Raw genomic sequence first — 25,712 nt, 5'->3', positions numbered from 1 at the left:
GCACAACTCAAAGAATGTAATCAATGTTACTAAACTGTGCATGTAGCAACTTGAATTGGTGTATGTTTTGCTGTGTATATTTTCAACAACAATAAATAAAATCTAGGAAAAAATATACAAATATTTTAGAGTAGAATGCAAAAAATACAATTATCTCAGATAAAAACCTGAACTTTAGAATTCTGGCCTTATCCCAAGGTAGATTGCTTCTGGCTGCCCCATAAATGGAGGTGAGAGTAGCTTTTGAGCAACACTGCCTGACAAATGGAAATGACTAGTAATAGCTTTAAAGTATTTAAAGTATAACCACGCAAGCACTGTCTTAAAGGACAAGGACAGGATTTACATAAACAAAGGCAACTATTTGGCTACTATAGAAATAATCCAAATGCAAGTCCCTCAAAATGACCCACTTAGAAACAGAACAACCAGAACGGAAATAATGAGAACGTTTACACATTGGGAAGAATGTAACCGATGTCACTGAACAACTTGTGTGTAAATTATTGAACGGGAACCTAAACTGCTGTGTAAACCTTCACCAAAGACACGATAAAATATTATTTTAAAAAAAACAACTACTTAGCCAGTGGTCTTCTATAGCCCTTAGGGAAAAATCTCGGTATACTTTGTAAAAAGCCAGAACACTGTTATAGTTGTATAGTGGAAATTTGCAGTAGCATTTCCTTCCAGGCAATTGAGAAGCATCCAACTCCAGCCATGTCACTTTTTATGTTGTTAGTTGCCATCAAGTTGATTCTGACACACGGTGACCTCATGTGTGGGGTGACCTTTTGAAAACAGACCACCAGGCCTACCTTATGAGGCATCTCTGGGGGGCAGTTAAAACCACCAAGCTTTTGGCTAGTAGTGGAGCGCTTAGCCTTTTGTACCACCCAGAGACTCCTGTCCTATTTTATATGCATCAGAAAAGATCCCTCAAAAAGAAACTGAGTCAAGGAGAGAATGACACTCACCAGAGTGGGTCTGCATGAGACACACTGATGACAAAGGCCTCGCCCGTCTGTCCAGAAAGAGTCCGCCCGCTTTTATCAACAATTGTCCCTGAAATCTAAATTAACAAAATAAACTACGTCAACGATATAAAGTCAACTTAAGAATACAGTCACAAAGACAACAGGAAGTGAGCAAGTGGACATTCTTTGTTCTCTTACACGGAAGAGACCTGTGCAACTCATAGTCAAAGGGAACACTTCATACAATGGTCAGGATAAGCCAAACCCACTGCCGCTGAGTCGAGTCTGACTTATTAGTGACCCTATAAAACAGGGCAGAACTGCCCCATAGGGTTTCCAAGGCTGTGGTCTTTATGGAAGGAGGCTGTCACATCTTTCTACTGCAGAATGGCTGGCTTTGAACCACCAACCAGTTAGCAGCCAAGTGCTTAACCACTGTACCACCAGGGCTCCTTATGGTCGTGATACCCATTGCTGTCAAGTCGATTACGACTCATAACAATCCTATAGATAGAGCAGAAGTGCCCCATAGGGTTTCCAAGGAGCGGCTGGTGGATCTGAATTGCTGATCTTTTGGTTACAAGCCAAGCTCTTACCACTGTGCCATCATGGTCACGACAAACGTATGCAAAAGCACCTGAGGTCAGGGAGTTGGCAAGGCATAAAAACAGAGAACAAGGCAAGTCATTAAGGCAAAAGCAATGACCAAACACACTTCAGGATTCACACATCCATTCCCACTGGAGATGCTTTTCCCAGACACCTCAGGTTATCCTGGCCTCCTGCTGTTAACCATCCAGTTCATCTAACACCCTTGTTTTGATTTCATTCTATTCTCACTAAGCAATCTTAGGACTTTCACCTACTTCTGTAAAGATTACAGCCTATGAAACCCTATGGGGCAGCTCTACTCTGTCCTATAGGGTCACCATGAGTTGGAATTCACTCGACAGCAGCCAACAACAACGACTGACTTAATAAACTGGCAGTCTGGTGTCTTCTTCAGTGCTGGGCCCCGTGCAGTCAGCAGTTCATCTTTCCTTGGTCCCTAATGAGGACAAATGGGTTCAGTGGACCAAACCCAGCCAGGCTTCTTTTCAACAGCCTACCTTACACCAACTACTTCTAGATTCATTTTCTTGACATTTCCAGAGATTAGACTGCTATTGTCTAGAATTGTTGATGTGAGGGGGTGAACAGAGGTAGTTAGAGTAGGTAACTCCTAAAGGATACTATTAGTAGTTTTACTATGCAATCCCATTGCTGTCAAGTTGATTCTGACTCATAGTGACCCTATAGGACAGAGTAGATCTGCCCTGCAGGGTTTCCAAGGAACGGCTGCTGGATTCGAACTGCCCACCTTTTGGTTAGCAGCCTAGTTATTATGCAAGGGGGAGAAAAAAAACCTTCAAAATGACAATATTAATAAAGCATGAAACTCCTTTTTTGAAAAGTAAACATTTTAGAACTTACAAAGATAGGCCGGGGAGCGTATTTCTCCTCAAAGAGTTTCTGGAGTGCAAATAAGGCTGCCTGTCAGGACAAAAAGAAAAACATCTTTATTTCTAAGAGATTGTGTCCAAGGTCAGTTTAACTGCCTGATCAGAATGTTCCCTTTTCTAAGACCTCCTCAGGTAAGATACACATCGAGCTCTCAGTGGAGAAGGGGCATGTCTTCTCTATAATGCACAACCTCAGCATCCCTTTCTCAAGTGTGACACAGGGAGCATTAAAACAAGGTAGGTATTGACTGAAAGTTCATCTATGTACTAATATTTCCTCTTCAGAGGAGCTACAGAACTAGTCTTTCTTTCTTCTCTCAATTAAAATAAGTAAGAGCATCCAGGTCCCCCACATCCATACATATACATGGTAAGTACAAGAATCATCAGTGTTGTCTCAACGCAAAAAAGAGGGTGAGCTTAGACTGGGTTGTACAGATACGAATCCCATGTTACTCTGGGCTTGTCAGTCCATGTTTTACTAAGTTCCAGGCAACACATCTTCTCTTTCTTTTTCTGATTATATTTCTTGATTCCAAGACATACATATTTTCACAATTAATTTTCTGAAATCAGAATGCAACCTGTAATTAATGTGTGATTATTATAATCATTGTAATGGCGGATTTTTTATTCTTAGAAAGTTACTAAATCATCAGTTCTAAAATTTATTTTTTAGAACTCAGACAAAATTGATTCTAAAAATGTCACAGAAAATAATCACGTGAGAAGAGTCAGGACAGTTCTGGAAAAAAAAAAGGAAGGGGAGGAACTAATAAAAAGGAACTAAGCTTAGCAGCTACTCAGATATATTGTAATGCTACAGTAAATAACATTAGGCTAGTCATGAATTTAGTGTAAGGGTGACATTCCTATCAACGGGAAACAACAGAATGTCTTATAGGTGGTGTTAGGAGAACTAAGTAAACTTAGAGGAAAATAATAGAGTGCTACCTTATTCCTCAATCCAAAATAAATTTCTGATGCACCATGAGGGAAACTAGGCCCTAGATAATCAAAGGAACTTTATGTCATGCTTCTAAAAATCAAAAACTCAACTAACAAAATATATCTTATTGCGTTATCCCTCACTATTACACGCCCCCCTTTTCCTAATCTAAACAACACTGTGACTCTTTTTAAATGTACATCTGAATCTCATTTCAGATATATTTCTTATCTGCTTTATGGTATTTCTCTTATTTTCAATACGTGTATCAGAATTGCTTTTCAAATTATAATTTGTTTGCCAGAGATTCACAAAACAATTTCTGGAAAGGTGTATGAAAAAGAACCATAGAACTGAAGGGTTAAGGATGAAGTGGGTTAGTCATCTAGCTTCTGGCTGATACCTCTTCCCTCATTCTTCCTCATGCAAATATCCTAATAAATGATTAAAAAAAAAAAGTTTCAAATTTTCTGAGTTTGTTGTCTAATTTCCTCAATAATTAAACAATTAAAGATTTGATGAACGTATAAAAGTACTGGAAACCCTGGTGCATAGTGGTTAAGAGCTACTGCTGCTAAATGCAAGGATGGCGGTTCGAATCCACCAGGTACTCCCTGGAAGCTATATGGGGCACTTCTACTATGTCCTATATGGTCGCTGAGTCGGAATCAATTCGACGGCAACAGGTTTTGTTATAAAAGTAGTAGGAGCCCTGGTGGTACAGTGGTTAAGTGCTCAGCTGCTAAGTGCAAGATTGGCGGTTTGAACCCACCAGCCACTCAGTGGAAGGAAGATGTGGCAGTCTGCCTCCATAAAGATTTATAGCCTTGGAAACCCTATGGGGCAGGTCTACTCTGTCTTATAGGGTCACTGAGTTGGAATCGACTCACTGGCAACATGTTTGGTTTGATTTGGTTTTATAAAAATACTAGGTAAAAGAAAGGCCATTTTTCCTCATCTTGGAATAAAATTAAAAAAATTAAAAAACCCTGTTACCATGGAGTCGATTCTGACTCACAGCAACCCTGTAGGACAGAGTAGAACTGCCCCACAGGGTTTCCTAGGAATGGCTGGTGGGTTCAAACTGCTGACCTTTTGGTTAGCAGCTGAGCTCTTAACCACTGCCCCACCAGGGCTCCTATCTTGGAATAGGACCCTTCTAAGTATAATCTCTGTCACCCACCCCCGCCAGGAAAAAAGACCCAGAATCCATAAATTCAGTCATAAAAATTAAAATTTTCCGGCACCATTATAAAACAAAAGCAAATACACAAAAAGCACCACAATAATATCACTACCACCACCACAAACAAAATCAAGAAGGAAACTACAAATCTGAGAACAGTATTTGCTACCTATTACTGACCATGGTCTGACTTCCTGTATAAGGACTCAGTAAGAAAACAAAAATCTAATGGGAAATAAGGTGTAAGACACAAATCAGAGAAAAGGAAATACAAATGGTTCTAAAACTACGGATGCTGAATTTCATTTGTACTAAGAAAAATCAAACTAAAACTACAGTGAGACACCTGTTTTCATCTTTCACTTTGGAAAAGATCAAAAAGTTTAATAATACATGGCATTACAGAGGGTGTGCAGATACCGGCACTACTGTACAACGCTTGCTAACGGGAATATAAATTAGTACAATCTCTAAGGAGGGTAATTTGACACTAATGATCAAAATTAACAATCAACTCTTTGACTCAGCAATTGCACTTATATAAATTGATCCCATAGAAATACTAAGCAACAACATAGGAATAAGAATATTATCTGTATCACTATTGGTTAATATAAGAGATGGGAAATAACAATAGAGGACAGGCTCAGTAAATTATGGGACATTCATATACTGGAATACTATGCACCCATGAAAACATGAAGCAATTCTACACATACTAGCGCAGAGTGGATTAGATAATCCAACAAAAAGGTTGAGATTTTCACACAGGATAAAAAAACAAGATCCAACTCTATGCTGTCTGTAGGAGACACTTTAGTTTCAAACATACATAAAGGCTAAGAAAAAAAAAAGTACAGAAAAAGATACAGAATGCAAATACTATACTAATATCAGACGAAACAGACTTTAAGACAAAAAATGTTACTAGAAATAAAGAAGGACATTTTATAAAGACATATACTAGAGTGTAGAGTAGGTTATGTTTAAAAATACACCCACATTCTTACATCTGCATAGAATCTCTGTCAGGACCCACAGGCTGGGAAGAGTGGTTGTGCTGGGAGGAGAGCTGGATACCCAGAAATAAGAGAGGGAAGGAGATTTACTTTTCATTACATGTATTTATGTACCGTTTGAATTTAGGAGCATGTGCACGTGTTAATTACCTACACATATATACACATGCTACTACGTTGTTAGCTACCACCAAGTCAGCCCCCAACTCATGGCAACACCCTCCACAACGGAACACAACACTGCCCAGTCCTGTGCCATTTCCACGATCGGCTGGGGATCGGACCGCTGTGATCCATTAAACCCTATGGATCACCGGCTGATTTTCAGAAGCAGAACACCAGGTCTTTCGTCCTGGTCCATCTTAGTCTGGAAGCTCCGCTGAAACCTGTTCAGCATCTTAGCAACACACAAGCCTCCACTAACAGACAGGGGGTGGCTGCAAATGAGGTGCATGGGCCAGGAATTGAACCCAGGTCTCCTGTATGGAAGGCAAGAATTCTACCACTGAACCACCTCTGTCCCATATATACATATGTAGCCTTATATATGAAAATATTTATTTTTATAATTAGAAAAATCATTTTTTAAAAGCTAAAAAGATAGTTTTTTTTGAAGTTTTTTCTGATTCTACCAGCCTCAGTTTAAAATATTCAAGGCTAAAATGAAACGAAATAAATACAGAAACTTTATCTAACTTTGTTAACGGCTTTACTGTCTTCTTACTATTTTAGGCAACTCATTGCAGCCCCCCACTCCAGCCCTGGCCATTTTTCTCCTTAACTCACCTTGGCATTGGCAGTATCAAAAATTGTCTCAATGAGTAAGATATCAACCCCGCCATCTAGAAGTCCTTTGGCCTGCTCTTGGTAAGCTTCAACAAGCTCATCGAATCCTGCAAAAAATAAATCGCACGCAGCACATCAGTCATCAATATTCTCTGAGTGGTTCTAGTACCTGCTGAATTCAGGTCTGGCACCTGTAAACTTACTATTGCTGGTTTAAAATGCATAGTTTAAGGACAACTCTACTGCTATGGACTGAATTGTATCCCCCAAAAAGATATGTTAAAGTCTTAATTCCTGTACTGACTATGACCCTGTTTGGAAATAGTATTTTTGTTATGTTCATGAGGTCATACAGAATAGAGTAGATCCTAAACCTAATCCCTTCTGAGTGGTGTCTAATAAAAAAGAAACAGACAGGAAGAGTCACACATAGGGGAAAGACGCCATGTGAAGACCTATCTACAAGCCAAAGAATGCTAAGAAATGCCCAGGGCTACAGAAACTGAAAGAGACAAGGATCTTCCCCTGGAGCCTACAGAGAGAGAGAGCATGGCCCTACTGACAACCTGCATTTGGGCTTCTTGCCTCCACAACTGTGAGACAATAAATCCCTGTTTTTTAAAGCCACCCACTTTGTGGTATTTTTGTTACAGCTGCACTAAGTAACTAAGACACCTACTTCTTGTAAGAAGCCAAATAGAGAAATATGACAGTGGAGGTAAACAAGTAAACTGAACACAAGTTACTTCTATACACTTGCCATATAACCATCACTTTCCTTCCATGTGTGAGCTAAGAACACGTTAGCACATGGGAAGGTGTATGAATTTCTTGAACCCTGTACCTTACTCTCAACATCCTTAAATAATATAATTCTTTCCAGAGATTGTTTTAACCAACCAATTAAGAAATGTGTCAAACCGACTTAGGTGCATCACAGGTCAGTCGCGTGCCCACTCTCTCTGTGGGGAACCTGTAGCAGGATTTTTCTCCCGCCCTGTGACACCAACTCCATCAGAGAATGAACCTCTCTGATGGGCAACTTCAGTCTCAAACAAAAGTATTCAGTCACTCCCGGCTGAAATTATTGTTCAAAACTTCTTGGGCTGTCTGTTTCCTCTTGAGAAGCCATTCCGCTCTCCCCCTGTATCCTCACCACCCCCCATAAAAAAAAGGAAAAAGAAAAAAAGCTCATATATTCAATAGAGAAGCATAAACAGCAAATTTATGCTTACTATGTAAATAACATTTCATCTTACAAAGCACAGATAAAGAAAAAGTTAGCCCCCCTCCCGAGTGTCATGTCTATAAGGGAGAGCACTGACCACACACAGGCCAGGGGTGAGCCAGTCCTATCACTGCATGCAACATGCTGTAACTAAAACACCTACAAGCTGTTACTTGCCTGAACTTGTCATTCACACAACAGTCGTCACCTACATAGTACCACGACTATTAAGCTCTGACACTTTAATTCTTTTTGTTTTTCAGAGTCTTGATGCTTAAGAAATTTCCCCAGATTCCTGTATTCCTAGTAATTTGCATCTCAAACTCTGCTACTATGTTTATATAGCTTTGACTGCTTTCTAATAAACCAAATGGGCATATAATGGGCTATTCTATAATAGGCCAAGTGCTGGTGTCCACACTGCTCAACCTATCAATTTAAAACTTTGTTTTGATTGGTTTTAGTTCCACAGTTGATAAAGAAGCACTAACACAACACCATGTACATTTGAAAGCAAGCCCTAGTAAGAATTATCTTTTTATTTTGGTTAAGAGCTTGGCTGCTAACCAAAAGCTTGGCAGTTCGAATCCACCAGTCCCTCCTCGCGGAAACCCTGTGGGGGCAGCTCTACTCTGTCCTATAGGGTCACTATGAGTCGGAATCAACTCGACAGCAATGGTTTTTTTTTTTTTTTTTTTTTGTATTGTAAGCACTTTATGTGGATTAACTCAGAGTAACCCTAAAGGTAAATCCTATCGCTTTGCCCGTTTTATAGATAAGAAAACTGGTGCGAAGAGGGACTTCTCCAGGTCAATTATTATACGTGATAAATACTCACTGATGTTCCTGTAATCTGGTCTTTCCACAGATGGGGACACAGAGAGTGTCTTGTTGGTTGGACCCAGAGCTCCTGCCACAAACCTCTTAATTCCTTTGAGAAAAGAAAAAGGAATGTGAAATTTTGAAATAATTCAATCTTTTTGCTCTAAATCAACAGCCTATAAGATTTCCCTAAAACACAGGTCTACAGTCTCACGTCCACACGTCTGAAATCCAAAAAGCTCTAAAAGCCTTTTTCTTAATTTAAGATCCAAATTTTTTTCTTAATTTGGCAACAAAATGCAACCTCTCCTGAACTTACAGAAGGCCACTTATAGCCTTTATCCCACCAAGTGGGACGATACAGACGTTTTGCCACAAAAATATGTTTGATCATGGGGGCTACCCCAGATCCAACCAGGGAAAATCACGTAACATACGGGATAGGCACATATTCATCACAAGACAATCCAAAAACTGAATTCTCGCACATCTTGCCTCAAGCATTTTAATAAGTAATTCTTTTCTATCATCACAGCTATTTTTGGACAAAGTATTTCTCTACCTATCCCTAAGAAACCATGAAAGTTCTGAACTTAGCATAGGTTCTACAAAACTCCTTACAATAGCATAAAACTTGGAAAGGCTCCCTAGTACTGTACTATAGACCCTTCAGTGAAGAGCAATATTAAATCAGGACTTCAGCCTAAAACTGAAGTATGAAGCAGACTGAACAACCACCTCTAATAACCGTTTTATGGAAAGTGACTGCGAGGTGTGGAACCACTTTGCAGTAAACAATTTGGCCTTTGGTCTTGGTTCCGGCAAGCTGGCCTACACCTGAGGCCAACTGAGTGGGGGCTGACCAGACCAAGAGGGACCACCTGGGAGCCTGATGCTGACCAAGCCTACGGAGGCCACGTGGTGAGCCCAATAAAGGCATTGGAAGATGGAAGCTCCAACAGCTTCAGTGTTGGGGGGAGCAAACATCTAATCTTAGCAGGTAAGCAAGTCCCCTGGGGACATGACAGCTCTGTGCCCAGGTCCTTGCCGTACCTCCCCCTTGTGTTTATATCCTCTTTCCTTCTAGATTAAAGACAGCTCTTTTCCTGCAGTTTGTGAGTCCCTTCAATGGATTATCGGACCTAAGAAACAGAGAAGGGGCCAGTGCCCACTAACCTGGCCCACTCACCTAGTCCCCAGGTGAGTGGGGATGAGAGAATAATAGCTACACGGGCAGCTGGGGTCTGAACTGACCCTGGGGTCTGGACTGGTTTGACATCACAGTGACAATTACCTTTCCTCTAGGTTAACGTCTAGGGCTTCTAAAACTGCCTGAGAAGTTGTCTTTATTTTACACATCATAACAAAAGCCAAGGATTAAATTGCTCATTATCTTTGGTAATTTTAACCACCCAATAGTCTGGGCTATGCTTTACTATTTATTGGAGACTATTGACTCGTTAACAGTGCAGCCTTTGGACAAGTTACAAGTCCAAACACTCTTTACGTTCCCCAAAGCTGAGCAGTAATGTGAGTATAAGAAAAATGTCTGCCTGTCCCTGCGTTAGCAGCTCAATGGCCTCTGACCTGTGACTCTGTCGGGGTAACACTCTGCGTTCCCACGGATTTAAACATTATCTCTCAGAAACAGCTCCGTAAATTGCTTTGGCCTTCAATAGTATGCTAAGTGTTTAGCTTCCTAACATTTTGCTTTACATCTTTCCTGTTAGCAGTAATTTCATATTTTCAAATCTTAGGGGGCTCCCTATATTTCTTCTATTTCTTTCCCTCCTTCAAAGCCTCCCCACCAGCTGGTGCCCAAGTGTCCTTAGGGCAGCCTGCCAGGAGGTTAGTTATTTTCGGGGAGTACCAGAAATATTGAATCTAATGTCACTTTTTTGTGTGCCACCCAGAACCTTCAAGGACATCAGTGGTATAAAGCAGTAAATGTTCAAAAGGCAGTATTTCTTTACCTAAATAAATCAATCATAGCAAGGAGAGTGGCTTTAAAAAAAAAAGGACAGTATTAAATAGCCTAATGATAACCAAAACAACAAAAACACTCAGCTGCTATCTTAATAACCTGATAATGTGCTTTCAAAGGGAGAAAAACCAGTTTAGCTCTAAATATACAAGAAAGCCATGGTCCCTGATACATAGTTAAGCAATAACCTCCAGCAGGGTAAACAGAAAGTAGGCTCTGAACCCAAAGCTCACAGGGCTAAAGACAGTTCAGAAAGAGGGTGGCTGTTTGATTACAAAACTGTAGAGAAGTTACCTACAAACAAGTACAATACGGTCTGCAGTATTGCTAGTAATAGGACAACTGTCATGAAAGGAAGAACTGCAGTAAGGACAGCACATTATGGCTGAGAAAGCCAAAGGAATCATCTGTGCACAAAAGGGAGAAGAGAGTTCCTTACCTGTCTGGAAAGTCACCTCCTCGGCAGCTTTTTTGGCCAGTGCTGCAGAGCTCTTGTTCATCCTATAAGCCTAGCACAGCAAGAGCACACGTCAGCATGTCCTCCTTCTCCATACAGTAAGTAAGACATTTATGACCACCTAACACCCAGTGTTCTTCAGTAAGGAAATGCAGAATCAATTCATTTGAGGTCTGCATGAAATCTTAGCTGAGAAGGCATATCGGCTGTCCCGGCGGTGAAAGGCAAGGGTCCTCGGGAACTACTTTTAGGTTCTTCCACAAAGCAAGAGCTGGCTGGTAAAAAGGGCAATCTCTAGACATCTGGCATGTCTGACAATAACTGGATTTAGTCAAATGTTCTGAGAATTAGAAAGTATAGTTATGGAAAAAGCCTAGGCTTTAGAGGCAGGTGAGCAGGCTCCAGAACTAGCTCTGTCCCTGCCTAACTGAAACCTTGGCCAGTCCCTCTAGCAACTGCTCCAGCCTCAATTTCCTCGCCTGCACAATGGTCAGAATCAGTGTTTTTTATTTTTTTTTATAGAATATTAACCTCCTGAGAATCTGACAAAGGGCCATGGACCCTCTCAGTGGGAAATAAAAACAAGTATGCACATGTGTACAACTTAAAGGGGTTCATGGACCTCCTGAAGCCCTTCCACAGATCAGGTGAGGAGGTCCTGGAATAGGTGATCTTCATGATTCCTTCTAAGATCCCGTGATCCAGTATTTAAGAAACCAGAATATCCTAAAACCAGGTTTGGCAAACTACAGCCCAAATCCTGTTTTTGTAAATAAAGTTTTATGGGAACACAACCATGCCCACTCAATTACATATTGGCTATGGTTGCTTTTACATTACAATGACAGAGGTGAGCGGTTATGGCAAAATAGTTACTATCTGTTCCTTCACAAAAAAGTTTGTCAACTCCTGTGCTAATATAATATAAAAGTAACTAGAACACACTTTTACTTTCCCTTGGCAGCCCAAAGGCTCTTGGTCTCATGAAGTCCAATATCATGAGAGAAATCCAGTGTCAGGGCACTTGGGACTACCTGCATGGGAACAGAGGCAAGTGTCTGGAAGAGCAGCACACTGAAATGGGGACATCGGGCTCTATCGTGTATTTCCATCATTCACATCTTAACAAAATTTTAATACGGAAGCATAGTGTTGTTTCTATAAAAGGGAACCAAACCTGCCACCACATACTTTATAAGACCTCACAGAACTGTTGCACAGTCAATGATTATGCCTTTATCAAAAACCACTGCATAATAAGCACCATTTTTGTTTGATTATTCCTTGCCCATAAAAGAAGCCAGTTGGAAAATGAATGGCTAGGCATTGGTTTGACTATGCGGCTCCAGGAGGTTTTCTCACTGGCAACTACCAAATGCAGCAAACGCTCATCAGCACCTTCCTCCCCTGCCGTAGGAAAAATGGTTTTCTTACCAAGTCTTCAAGGCCATAGTCAGCTTGGGCAACACTAGTGCTGCTGAAAGTATTTGTTTCAATGATGTCTGCCCCAGCCAGCAAATACTCCTGCAATAAGAGATAATGTCAACGCTCATGACTTTTAGAGTCCCTGTGCCCCAACGAGACACTTTTTCATCATCACCACCAAACATCTTTTGACCACTTACTAAGTTTAAAAGATAGCACTAGAGGCTAGAGATACAAATACCAAAAAACTACACCAGTGGCTGTCAAGTCAGTTCTGACTTGTGATGACACCAGGTTTTTCAGAGTAGAACTGTGTTCCAGTCTGTGACCTTTAGGAAGTATAACGCCAGGACTTTCTTCCAAGGTGCCTCTGAGTGGATTTGAACCGCCAACCTTTCAGTTAGCAGCGGAGCGCTTAACAATTTGCCCCACACAAGGACTCCAAAGAGCTGCAAAAAGGTAAAAGAGTTTCACGGAAAGGGATATGGTGTAAATAAATAAGCACAAAACTTGAACTCTGGCTAAGTTCACACACTATCTCTAGGGTTGTATGATTATAGGCAAATTCCTTAATCTTCAAGTCTCTATTTCCTCATTTGAAAGAACTGAAATCCTACTCCACAGGGTGGTTGTATGATGATACAAGGTAACATATCAAGAGTCTGGCAAGTGATTGGCACTCATCAAAAGTTAGTTCTCTTCCCTTCCCTTCTCCCTGCTTCAACACAATCTGATCCCCACTAGAACTGCACTACCTCTGAGATCTCAAATTCTGAATTGCCCTTTCTTACCACGCTTTTTTCAGTCCACACCTCCTAGTCCCTCAGAACTAGTTCTTGATGGAACTTGAGGACCTTGGTGCCCTCCTAATCTCCCAGTTTTGAAACCTGTCTTCCTGGTTTTACTCTTTGGATACCAACTTAAACTTCAATCTGACTAGCATCCTGAAATCTCTCAACCCCTTTGATTTTACAATACTGAGTAAATTCAACCCCTCCTAACCTGTTGAACACGGTAAGAACTGGCAAACAAAAACCAAGATTTACACATTGATAATAATGGTAAGTCACAAACATCCTAAATATCCACCAACAGGGAAATAGCTCAATAAACCATGGTGGTTGTGGTGCATGCCATCAAATCAGTTTTCGATTAATAGCAACCCCATGTTACAGAGGAGAACTGCACCATAGGGTTTTCTAGGTTTTAATCTTTATGGAAGCAGATCGCCAAGTCTTTCTCCCACAAAGCCGCGGGGGGGATTCGAACTGCCAACCTTTCAATTACCAGCCAAGCACTTAATCACTGCGCCACCAAGCCTTCTTTAAATCAACTACAATATACCCATTTTATACTACACACTGTATAGCAAATAAAAAACATGACATATCTAAAACAAAAAAACCAAACCCATTGCTGTGGAGCCCATTGCAACTCATAGCGACCCTACAGGACAGAGCAGAACTGCCCTATAGGGTTTCCAAGGCTGTAATCTTTTTGCAAGTAGACTGCCATATTGTTCTCCCTTGGAGCAGCTAGTGGGTTTGAACCGCTGACCTTTTGGTTAGCAGCCAAGTGCTTAACCACTGCACCACCAGGACCCCTTGGATTCGTATCTATTGACACAGAAAGATCTCCAAGAGTATTACTGAGAAGAAAAGCAAAATAGAATGATATGTAAAGCATGACACCATTAAGTTTAAAGACTACACACATACAAACAGTACTATATATTTTCTATTATATACATATATGAATATACTTGGAGCCCTGGTGGCGCAGTGGTTAAGAGACTGGCTGATAACCAAAAGGTTAGCAGTTCCAATCCAACAGCCACTCCTTGGAAACCCTATAGGGCAGTTCTACTATGTCCTATAGGGTCACTGTGAGTCAGCACACAACAAAGAACTTTGGGGAGGGAAATATCCAACTCCAGGCCATCTAGCATTCCTGTCTCACTGAAGGGGGTGGGGGAAGCTGAGAAGCACTTGTTAAGGTCACAGGTCACAGCCTAGGGACACCAACTCACTAAAATACTGAAGGAAACTTAGTCACAAGATTAGAGAACACTCCCCTCCATAACTTATCACCACATAAACAGGACTCCTGTATACAATAGCAAAATCACAGCTAAAGAACTGCAGCTTATAGATAGTAAATGATAGAAATGTTATGAGGGACAAAAGGGAGATTGGGATTAATCTGTTATAAGGTACCTGCTCTACCCATGAACTGGTACAGTGTTATTTGAAAGTGGACTTAGTTGTAAATGTATCTTGCAAATTCTAGGGTAACCACTAAAAATACTTTTAAAAGAAGCATAATTGACAAGCTAAGAAAGGAAAGGAAATGCTCAATAAAAACAAGAGAAAGCAGAAAAAGAATGGAAGACATAAAAGAAACAGGTAACAAGGGTAATAAGTAGAAAATAGTTATAAATATGGTAGATATTAATACAACTACCACATTTTTATGAAAATAATACTGGCCTTCTACATCTGTTTGCCAGCCACGCCCTTCCCCCTCCCCCCCACCAAGTGAGGCACACTATGCTAATTTTTTTAAAGCAACACACAGAGAAGAGTTGGCATAGCAGCACTTGTGAGAATGCCTCAGGGCCCCTGCTCACCCCCAACCCTGTGCAAACAAATATAGGAGGTGTGCATTATTTACATAAAAAAACAATATATCAAGAATCACTTTAAATGTGAAGAAAGAGACTATCACAGTAGATAAGAAAAACAAGATCCAAGTACATGTTGTTTACAAGAAAGCCACTTTGTATATATGCACACAGATAGATGGGACGGAGAAAGGCATACTAAGCTAAAATTAATCAACAGGAAACTGGAGTTACTGTATTAACTTTAGACCGAGTACACTTCAAAGCAAAAAAAATTACCAGGGATAAAAAGGGTCATTACAACATGATAAAAGGGTGAATTCTCCAAGAAGCCATAATTCTGAATGTGTATATGTATATATGATGATCTAACAACAAATTATCAAAATTGATATAACTGAAAGAGAAACAGTCAAATTCACTATTACTGTTAGAGGCTTCGACAACCTTGTCATGGATTGAATTGTGTCCCCCCAAAACATCTGACAACTTGGCTAGGTCGTGATTCCCAGTATTGTATGACTGTCTACCATTTTGTCACCTGACGTGATTTCCCTATGAGTTGTAATTCCTATCACTATGATGTAATGCGATAGATTACTGGCACTTATACTGGCCAAATCTAAAAGATTAGATAATGTCTTAAGCCAATCTCTTTTGAGTTATAAAAGAGAGAAGGGAGTAGAGACATGGCGACCTCATACCACCAAGAAAGCAGTGCTGGGAGCACAGCGAGTCCTTTGGACCTGACGTTCCTTCACTGAGATGCTCCCAAACCAAGGGAAGTCTGGTGACAAGGACCTTCCTCCAGAGCCCAGAGAGAGGAAGCCTTCCCCTGGAGCCACCATCGTGAATTCAGACTTCTAGCTTAATGGGCTGTAGAGAGAATAAACTTCTCTTTGTTAAAGCCATCCACTTGTGGTATTTATGTTACTGCAGCACTAGATGATCAAGACAGCCCCTTTATTAGTAATTGACAGATCCAGGAGGCAGAAAATCAGCACGGACATAGTTGAACTGAATAACATCATCAATCAGCTGGGTCTAACGGACATTTATAGAATATTTCACCCAACAAAAGCAGAATATACATTCTTCTCAAGCTGAATGGAACATTCACCAAGATATACTGTGTCCTGGACCATAAACACACCTTAACAAATTGAAAAGAATAGAAATCATGGAAAGAGTGGTCTCAGACCACAATGGAATTGAACTAAAAAGCAACAACAGAAAATTCCAAAATATTTGGAAATTAAACCACACACTTATAATAATACATGGATCAAAGAAATTAAAAATAGTTTTAACTAAATGAAAATACAACTTTTCAAAATCTGTAGGACATAGTGAAAGCAGTGCTTATAGGAAAATTTATAACATTGAATGCATATATTGGAAAAGAAGAAAAATCTTAAAATCCATAATCTAGGCTTTCACCTTAGAAAATTCAAAAAAGAAAATTAAATCCAAAGAAACCAGAAGAAATAATAAAAATTAGAGCAGATATCAATGACATTGAAAATAGAAAATCAATAGAGAATAATCAATGAAACCAAAAGTTAGTTCTTTGAAAACATCAATAAAATTGATAAACTTCTAGCCAGACCAGCCAAAATAATAAGAGAGAAGACACAAATTACTAACACCAGAAATGAAAGAGAGGCCCTCACTCATGATCTTATGAACATTAAAAAGATCATAAAGGAATATTATGAACAACTTGATAACTTAGAAGAGCCAACTCCACAAAAGACAAAATCTACTAAAATTCACACAAGGAGAAACAGATGAACTGAATAGGACTCTACTTAAGAAAATGAATCAATAATTAATAATATTACAAAACAGAAAGCACCAGGCCCAGATGGCTTCACTGGTGAATTCTAACAAACATTTAAGGAAAAAATGCTATCAATTCTCTACAATCTTTTCCAGAAAATGGAAGCAGAGGGAATAGTTCCTGCTCATCCTGTGAGGCCAGCATTACCTTGTTTATCAAAATCAAAGGCATTGCAAGAAAGGGAAACTACAGACCAATATCTCTCATGAACATAGGTGCAAAAATCTTCAACAATAGCAAATCAAATCCAATAATGTATAAAAAGAATTATACATCATAACCAAGTGGGATTTTTATTCCAGGTATGCAACGCTAGCTCAACACCTGAAAATCTATTAAAGTAATCCATCACATCGACAGGCTAAAAAAGAAAAATCATATAATCAAATGAATTAATGCAGAAAAAGTCTTTGACAAAATTCAACACCCATTCATGATCAAAAATCTCAGCAAAATAGGAAAAGAGGGAAACTTTCTCAAGAATAAAGAATATCTACAAAAAACCTACAGTTAACATCATATTTAATGGTGAGAACCTAAATGTTTTCTCCCTAAGATCAGGAACAAGGCAAGAATGTCCCTCCCCTCTCACCACTCCTATTCAGCATTATACTGGAAGCCATAGATAATGCAATAAGACAAAGAGAGAAAATAAAAGGTGTACATATTGCAAGGGCAGAAATACAACTGTCTTTGTTCGAAGATGACATGATTATCTACGTAGAAAATTCCAAAGAATCAACAACAACAAAAAACGAAAAATTTCCTAGAACTAATAAACAAATATAACAAGGTTGCAAGATACAAAGACAATATACAAAAGTCAATTGCTTTTCTACATACCAGAAATGAACAACTGCATTTTGAAATTAAAAGAATACCAGACTCATATTAGCAAAAAAAAGAGAAAGAAAAAAAGATGAAATATTTAGGTATAAATCTAACAAAATATGTATAAGATCTATATGAGGAAAACTACAAAACTCTGATAAAAGAAATCAAAGAAGGTCTAAGATAAAAAGAATAAAAAATAAAAAATGTTGGTGAGGATATGGGAAAATTGGAACCCTTACCCGTTGCTGGTGGGACTGCAAAATGGTACACTGTTATGGAAAGCAGAGTGGTGGTTCCTCAAAAAAAGAAAAATACAGCTGCCAGAACTACCATATAACCCACCAATTCCACTCCTACGTATTTTCCCAAAAGACTTGAAAGCAGAGACTCAAACAGAAACTTGTAAAGCAATGTTCATCGCAACACTATTTACAACAGTCAAAAGGTGGAAACAACCAAAATGTCCAACACCGTGTGAAGGGGTAAACAAAATGTGGTATATACATGGAAACTCTGGTGGTGTAGTTGTTAAGTGCTATGGCTGCTAACCAAAAAGTCAGCAGTTTGAATCTACAAGGCACTCCCTGGAAACTCTACGGGGCAGTTCTACTCTGTCCCATAAGGTCGCTATGAGTCGGAATTGACTGAAGGCAACAGGTTTGGTTTCTTGGTTTGGTACATACATACAATGGAATACTACTCAGCCAGTAGGAGAAATAAAGTCTTGACACTACAATATGGCTGGAGCTTGAAGATATTATGCTGAATGAAATAAGTCAATGATAAATGGATAAATATTGCATGACCTCACTTACATAAAAAGAAAAAAACAGGCAAATGTATAGACACCAAAGTTTCTTAGTGGTTACCAGGGGTAGAAGGAAGTGGAACAGAGAGGTAGAGGTGGGTATTGCTTATGAAATAGTTTCAGTTTACCATGACAGAAAAATCACATTGATTAAGGGTAGGGTTGCACAACCAATTAACATAATTGCTGCCAATAAGTTGTACACTTTTAAAAAGTTGAATTGGCAAAAGCTGTGTGATACATTAACAATGACAAAAAAAAAAGAGTGGCTGCTGAGGCTTCTTACGTACAACCAAACACCTCATGGGATTTGGTTCCTTGGTTTGGAAGTTTAAGGTCTTGGTTTCATGGGATAGTTAACTGGCCTAATAATGTATTCAGTGCTTCTGTTCTACCTCCTAGTTTGTTGCATAGTACCTGGGGTCTTAAAAGCTTGCAAGTGGCCATTCAGGGTATAACAGTTGGTCTCTTCACTTGGAGGAACAGAGGAAGAAGAAGAGTCAGGAACAAGAGCAGGAAATGGAATATGTGGCTAATTGCTTCCATGAACAACTGCCTCCTTTGCTACGAGACCAGAAGAATTGGATGATGCCCAGCTACCATTACTGAACATTTGGATCAAAGATTCTATAGAAGAATCCTGAACAAAAAAGGGGAAATGCCAACAAAATTCAAATTCTCATGGAATCCAGACTTTCTGGAGCCAGAGAGAGTAGATGAAACCCTAAAACTACTGCCCCGAGATAATCTTTAAACTTTAAACCAAAAATATCACCTGAAGTCTTCTTAAAACCAAAAAATAATTTAGCTTAACTAGTAAAGAATGTCCACTTCAATATTGTGCTCTTTTAAGAACTATCTATATGGGACCAAACTGACAACAGCAGCTCGAAAGATTAGACAGTAAACTTAGGGAGCAGTGAGTTCACATTAATGAGGAAGGAACAACTTAGAAAAGGAGGGTGAAAAAGGTTGTACAACTCAAAGAATGTAATCAATGTCACTGAACTGTACATGTAGAAATTGTTGAATTGATGTATGTTCTGCTGTGTATATTCTCAAACACACAAAAAAAAATGATATTTAAAAAAAGGAGATCTAAATAAACTGAGAGATATATCCCATGTTAATGGATTAAGAAGGCTCAATATTGTTAAGATGTCACTTCTTCCCAAATTGATCTACAGACTGAAAGCAATACCAATCAAAATCCCAGCAAGTTATTTTATGGATATTGACAAACTGTTTCTAAAGTTTATAGGGAAAAGCAAAAGACCCAGAATAGCGAACACAATACCGAAGAACAAAGTCAGAGTACTAACACTATCCTACTTCAAGATTTGCCGTAAAGTTACAGTAATCAGACAGTGCAGTACAGGGGAAAGAATAGACAAATCCTTCAACAGAACAGAATGCAGAGCCCAAAATTAGACCCATACAAATATAATCAACTGATCTTTGACAAAGCAGCACAGGCAATTCAATAGAAAAAGGATAGTCTTTTCATGGTGCCGGAATAACTAGACACTAATTTAGACACTGACCTTACACCTTTCACAAAAATTAACTCAAAATGGATCATAGGCCTAAATGTAAAACACAAAACTATAAATCTTCCAGAAGGTAACACAGGAGAAAATTTAGGTGACCTTGAGTTTGGTAATAAGTTTTCAGATAGAACAGTAAAAGCACAATCCGTGAGAAAAAAATGGCAAATTGGACTTCATTAAAATTAAAAACTTCTGCTCTGTAAAAGACACTGTTAGAAAATCAAAAGACAAGCCACAGGCTGGAGAAAATATTTGCACAACACATAGCTGATACAGGACTTGTATCCATTATATACAAAGAACTCATAAAACTCAGTGAAATAAGAAAACAAACAAACCAATTACAAAATAGGCAAAAGAAAGTACACAGATGACAACTAGGCATATGAAAAGATGTTCAGCATCACATGTCTCAGAGAATTGCAAATTAAAACAACGAGATGCCACTACACATCTATTAACCCAAAAAACAAAAAACAAAAAAAACACCCAGTTGCCATCAAGTCAATTCTGACTCAAAACAGAACTGCTCGATAGGATTTTCAAGGCTGGGACCTTTCAGTAGCAGGTCTCCAGGCCTTTCTTCCAAGGCACCTCTGGGTGAGCTCAAAGCACCAACTTTTTGGTTGGTAGCCCAGCACTTAACCATTTGTGCCATCCAGGGATTTCACACACCTACTGGAATGGCTAAAAACCAAAACGCTGACAACATCAAATGCTGGATGTGGAGCCACAGGAACTCTCATTCATCGCTGGTGGGAATGCAAAATGGTACAGCCACTTTGGAAGACAGTCTGGCAGTTTCTTACAAAGCTGAAAATAAGCTTACCATATGATCCAGCAATCACTTATACCCACATAAAAACCTGCACATGAATGTTTATAGCAGCTTCATTCATAATTGCCTGAAATTGGAAGCAGCCAAGATACCCTTAAATAAGTGAGTAGATAAACAAACTGTTTTACATCCATACAATGGAATATTATTCAATGATGAAAAAATTAACTATCATCTCAAAACATATTATCCAGCCACAGTAATCAAAACAGCCTAGTATTGGTTCAATGACAGACATGTAGAACAATAGAAAAGAATTGACAACTCAGAAATATATTCATCCCTATGTAGGCAGCCTGTTCTCGACAAGGGGTCAAAGCCCATTCAATGGGGAAGAAACAGCCTCTTTAACAAATGGTGCTCACAAAACTGGATATCCATTTGCAGAAAAATGAAACAGCATCCATACCTAACATCATACACAAAAGCTAACTCAAAATGGATGAAAGAGTTGGAAGTTAAGGCCAAAACTGTAAAACTCCTGGAAGATAATGTAGGAACAAAACTATGGGACCTAATTTTTTTCAGTATAGATTACCAACACAACTACAAATACGCAAGCCACAGAAGACAAATTAGGTAAGTGGGACCTCCCGAAAATTACTTATGCTCATCAAAAGACTATCAAAGGAGTAAAAAGAGGACCTACAGAGTACGAAAAAATCTTTGGGAACGATCTATCTTAATAAGGGTCTAACCTCTAAAATATATAGAAAACTTTAACAACTCAACAACAAGAAGACAATCCAATTAAAAAATGGCCAAAGAACGTGAACAGATCCTTCACCAAAGAGGACATTCAAGCAGCCAACAAACACATGAAAAGATGCTGGTGATCATTAGCCATTAAAGAGATACAAATCAGAACTACAATAAGGATACCATCTCATCCTGGCTAAAATGGCACTGATCAAAAAAACGGAAAACAACAAATGCTAGCAAAGTTCCCTTATCTACTGCTGGTAGGGTTGTAAAATGGTACATCCACTATGGAAAACAGTATGGCACTTCCTTAAAAAGCTAGAAATAGAAATAATCCCATTTCTAGGTATACACCCCTAAATAACTAACAGCAGTGACACAAATAGACATACGCATACCCAGGTTCACTGAAGCATTATTCACAATAGCAAAAAGATAGAAACAATCTAAGCGCCCGTCAACGGATGAATGGGTAAACAAAATGTGGCACATACATACAATGGAATACTACGCAGCTATAAAGAATAATTACAAGACACACAATGGAATACTACACAGCTATAAAGAATAATTATAAGCCCACAAAACAGCTAATAACAGATGAATCTGGAAGACATTAGGCTGGATGAAATAAGTCAAGCACAAAAGGACAAATATATAATTCCACTTTTATAAAAAGACAAAAATAGGTATACATACATAAAACAAACTTTGGTGGCTACCAGGGATGGAAGGGGGAGGGAGAAGGAATTACTCTCTAGACAGTAGACAATTAGTATTTTTGGTGATGGAAAAGTCAATATCAAATGTGAGTACAGTGTGCACAACTGAAGCAAGGTAAATGATGACAATAAGAAATACAAAAGATTACGGGACGTTACTGGTAAGTGCTATAACATACACAGTTGGGCAACAACAGCAGTGACAAGCAAAATATATGATTGATTACATAGGTAGGTATGTATCTACATGTGTACACCAAGGGATGTGTGTGTACAGTCATGTGCCACATAACACCCCTTTGGGAATGTCCAACAGCATATACGTCCATGGTTCACAGGGTTTTGTTTTTGTTTTTAAAGAGAAAGCAGCTCTCCTTTTATGATTTCCCCCAATGGTTTTAAAGACCCCAAATCCCCAGATTTAATGAGCAGTGGAGCCCCAGAAGGCACCCCAATCCCCATAGCACCTCGTCCTCCTCCTTCCCTTCCTCCTGGCTTCATTCACCTGCCAGGTAGCTGTGTAGCCATTCAGTCCCAGCATAGGGCAGCACTGGCAGTGGCTCCTCTGCTCCCTGCACAGTCCCTGCTGCCACCTCTCCATGTCTCCTCCCACCCCCCACTACCCTGCAAAGTCCCAACCTGGCTGTAAGTGCAACCCTTGCCCAGCCCACAGCCACACACCCAGCAAGGCTGGCCTGCTGTATCCAGTGAATGCAGCTCTCATGCTGTGTCCAGCGGGCAGGCAGTGGCAGGGGCTCAGGCAGGCAGAACAGCGGGCAGGGCTGGGCATATAACCCAGGGACTGCCTATATATAACATCGTGTTCGTACAACGTCCAAATCGCATAATGTCCTATTTCACACAACTTATCGTGGACATTAAGTGACACATGACTGTATATACCCGTGCATATATCTGTAGACATGTCTGTAGGCACAGGCATATACATGTTAGGGTGTACTGCACATATATTCATATATAGGCAGTCCCTGGATTACAAACAAGTTCTGTCCCTAAGTCTGTCTTTATGTCAAATTTGTACTTAAGTTGGAACAGTTAGGTACAGTTTGTATCTAACGTCAGTCAAATGTTTACCTTAGTATATAATATATAGTGTACCTCTCTATGCATAAAAAATATTAAAGAAACATTTTCAGGTACACTAAAACAACTTTAACATAATAATACAATGATAATAATAATGGTTTGATGCACATGGCACAAGCAGCACACATTTGTTAGCACACACCATTGTATGTACCTTGAATTTTTAATATAATAGGCTTTATGGGGTTTGGTTCGTAACTATGGGTTGGATATAAGTCAGACGTTTGTAACCTGGGGACTGCCTGTATACAATAAGGCACATGGGGGCAAAATCATAGATACTTCCCAGATATAACCAAACATGTCCCAGGATTGATTTACTGGGTTTGAAGGTTTAGTACCATAGTCTCATGGAATAACTCGGTCAATTAGCACAACATAAGTCTATAAAGTTTAAGTTCTGCATCCTAGTTTGGTAAGTAGCAACTCGGGTCTTAAAAGTTTGCAAATGGCCATCTAAGATACAACTGTTGGCCTCTTCTCATCTGGAGCAAAAGAGAAAGAAAGAAACCAAAGACTCAAGGAAGAACCCAGTCTACAGGACTAACTGCTTACACAAAACACAGCCTCATGTATCCTGAGAGCAGAAGAACCAAATGGTGCCCAGCTACTACTACCAACCATTCTAACTAGGGACACAATAGATAGCCTTGGATACAATGGGAGAAAATTATAGAACAAAACTCTAATTCTTAAAAAAAAAAAAGGCCAGACTTACTGGACTGGTAGAGACTAGAGGAACCCCCAAGACTATTGCCCCTAGATACCCTTTAAACGCTGAATTGAAACTACTCCTGGAGGTCACCTTTTAGCAAATAACAGATTGGCTCATAAATTATACAATATCACTGTGCACCTTTAAAAAAAAAAATCATCATCATTATCTACATGAGACCAAACAGTACGTTTACCCTAAAGCAAAGATGAGAAGGTCCGGGAGATAGGGGGCGGGGGGGTGGTGTTGGTAAGGAAACTGGATTAAGAGGACCAACCAGAACAGAAATAATGAGAATGTTGACCCAATGTAGAAAATGTAACCAATGTCACTGTCATGGATTGAATTATGTCCCTGCAAAAAATGTGTGTGTTAACTTGGTTAGGCCAAGATTCCCAGTATTCTGTGGTTGTCCTCCATCTTGTGATGGTAATTTTATGTTAAAGAGGATTAGGGTGGGATTGTAACACCCTTCCAGTCACATCCCTGATCCTATATAAAGCTAGTTTTGTAGTTTCCCTGGGGCATGGCCCGCACCACCTTTTATCTCTCAAGAGATAAAAGGAAAGGGAAACAAGTAGAGAGGTGGGAACCTCATACCACCAAGAAAGCACTGGGAGCAGACCCCGACCTTTGAACCTGAGGTTCCTGCGCTGAGATGCTCCCAGCCAAAGGGAAGACTGATGCATCACAAGGACCTTCCTCCAGAGCTGACAGAGACAGACAGCCTTCCCTGGAGCTGGTGTCCTGAATTCAGATTTCTAGCCCACTGGACTATGATAGAATAAACTTCTCTTTGTTAAGCCATCTACTTGCGGTATTTCTGTTCTAGCAACACTAGATAACTAAGACGGTCACTGAACAATATGTATGGAAATTGTTAAACGGGAACCTAATTTGCTATGTAAACTTTCACCAAAAACTCAATATTTAAAAAAATAAAAATAATTAAGCTATCAAGCCACAAAAGGGCATCTAAGAATCTTAAATGCATATTGCTAATAGAAAGATGCCTATCTGAAAAGGTTATATGCGGTATGATTCCAACTATGATGTTCTAGAAAAGGCAAAACTAAAGAGTATAAAGATTAGTGGTTGCAAGTGAGGGCAAAGGTGATAAACAGATGAAGCACAGGGCATTTTTAGGACAGCAAAACTATTCTATACGATTCTGTAAGGGTGGGTAACAGGATATACGACATTACAATATGTCAAAACCCACAGAACTGAACAACACCAAGAGTTGTGTTTCTTCAACTGAGGGCCATTCTGCATCTTATCTAGAACAAAGACTTGACCACCCAGTAAAATAATCCCTTCCACCTTCAATGAATCACTTAATCACTAAGTGATTTGTTTAGGTGACTTTTTTTCCTGAAGAGTCTGAAACACACTTATAACCAGGCCCTTCTCCAGAAGATACAATTTTCAAATTTAACTCCTTCTAATTAGGTCCGTTTATTTGGGGTGTGTTAATTAGGGCCAGATCAGAAAAACAGATTAAATCACCTCATTATCTCTTCTAGTCTTCTGACACTATGGAATTCTTTTCCTAATCTAAAAAATTAAGATCTATGTTTATTTTTTCTAAAGTTTAACAACACCGACTTACTTCTGTTTACTTTATGTTGGCTA

General features: G+C 39.4%; 1 protein-coding gene across 8 annotated transcripts in view; it reads right to left on the bottom strand.

The window, feature by feature from the left end:
- Positions 1 to 25,712, bottom strand: part of MTR (5-methyltetrahydrofolate-homocysteine methyltransferase) — a 141,504-nt gene that overhangs the window by 100,266 nt on the left and 15,526 nt on the right. For 7 of the 8 annotated variants that reach the window (XR_010319420.1, XR_010319421.1, XM_064276710.1 and 4 more), the window contains 6 exons: positions 12,345 to 12,434; positions 10,893 to 10,962; positions 8,486 to 8,578; positions 6,420 to 6,526; positions 2,451 to 2,510; positions 978 to 1,072 (listed from right to left, as the gene is read on the bottom strand). Coding sequence is in view for 6 of the 8 variants with exons in the window: in XM_064276710.1 (XP_064132780.1) it covers positions 978 to 1,072; positions 2,451 to 2,510; positions 6,420 to 6,526; positions 8,486 to 8,578; positions 10,893 to 10,962; positions 12,345 to 12,434 (515 nt within the window). In the remaining 2 variants the exon portion in view is untranslated. Of the gene's footprint in view, positions 1 to 977; positions 1,073 to 2,450; positions 2,511 to 5,616; positions 5,687 to 6,419; positions 6,527 to 8,485; positions 8,579 to 10,892; positions 10,963 to 12,344; positions 12,435 to 25,712 lie in introns of those variants that run through there. The other variant, XM_064276714.1, reaches the window with a different exon arrangement.

Source organism: Loxodonta africana, chromosome 25, assembly GCF_030014295.1.
Source record: "Loxodonta africana isolate mLoxAfr1 chromosome 25, mLoxAfr1.hap2, whole genome shotgun sequence".
In the NCBI taxonomy this organism is placed as follows: domain Eukaryota; kingdom Metazoa; phylum Chordata; class Mammalia; order Proboscidea; family Elephantidae; genus Loxodonta; species Loxodonta africana.
The sequence above is the reverse complement of the archived record's forward strand: the minus strand, read 5'-3'. Positions and strand labels throughout refer to the sequence as shown.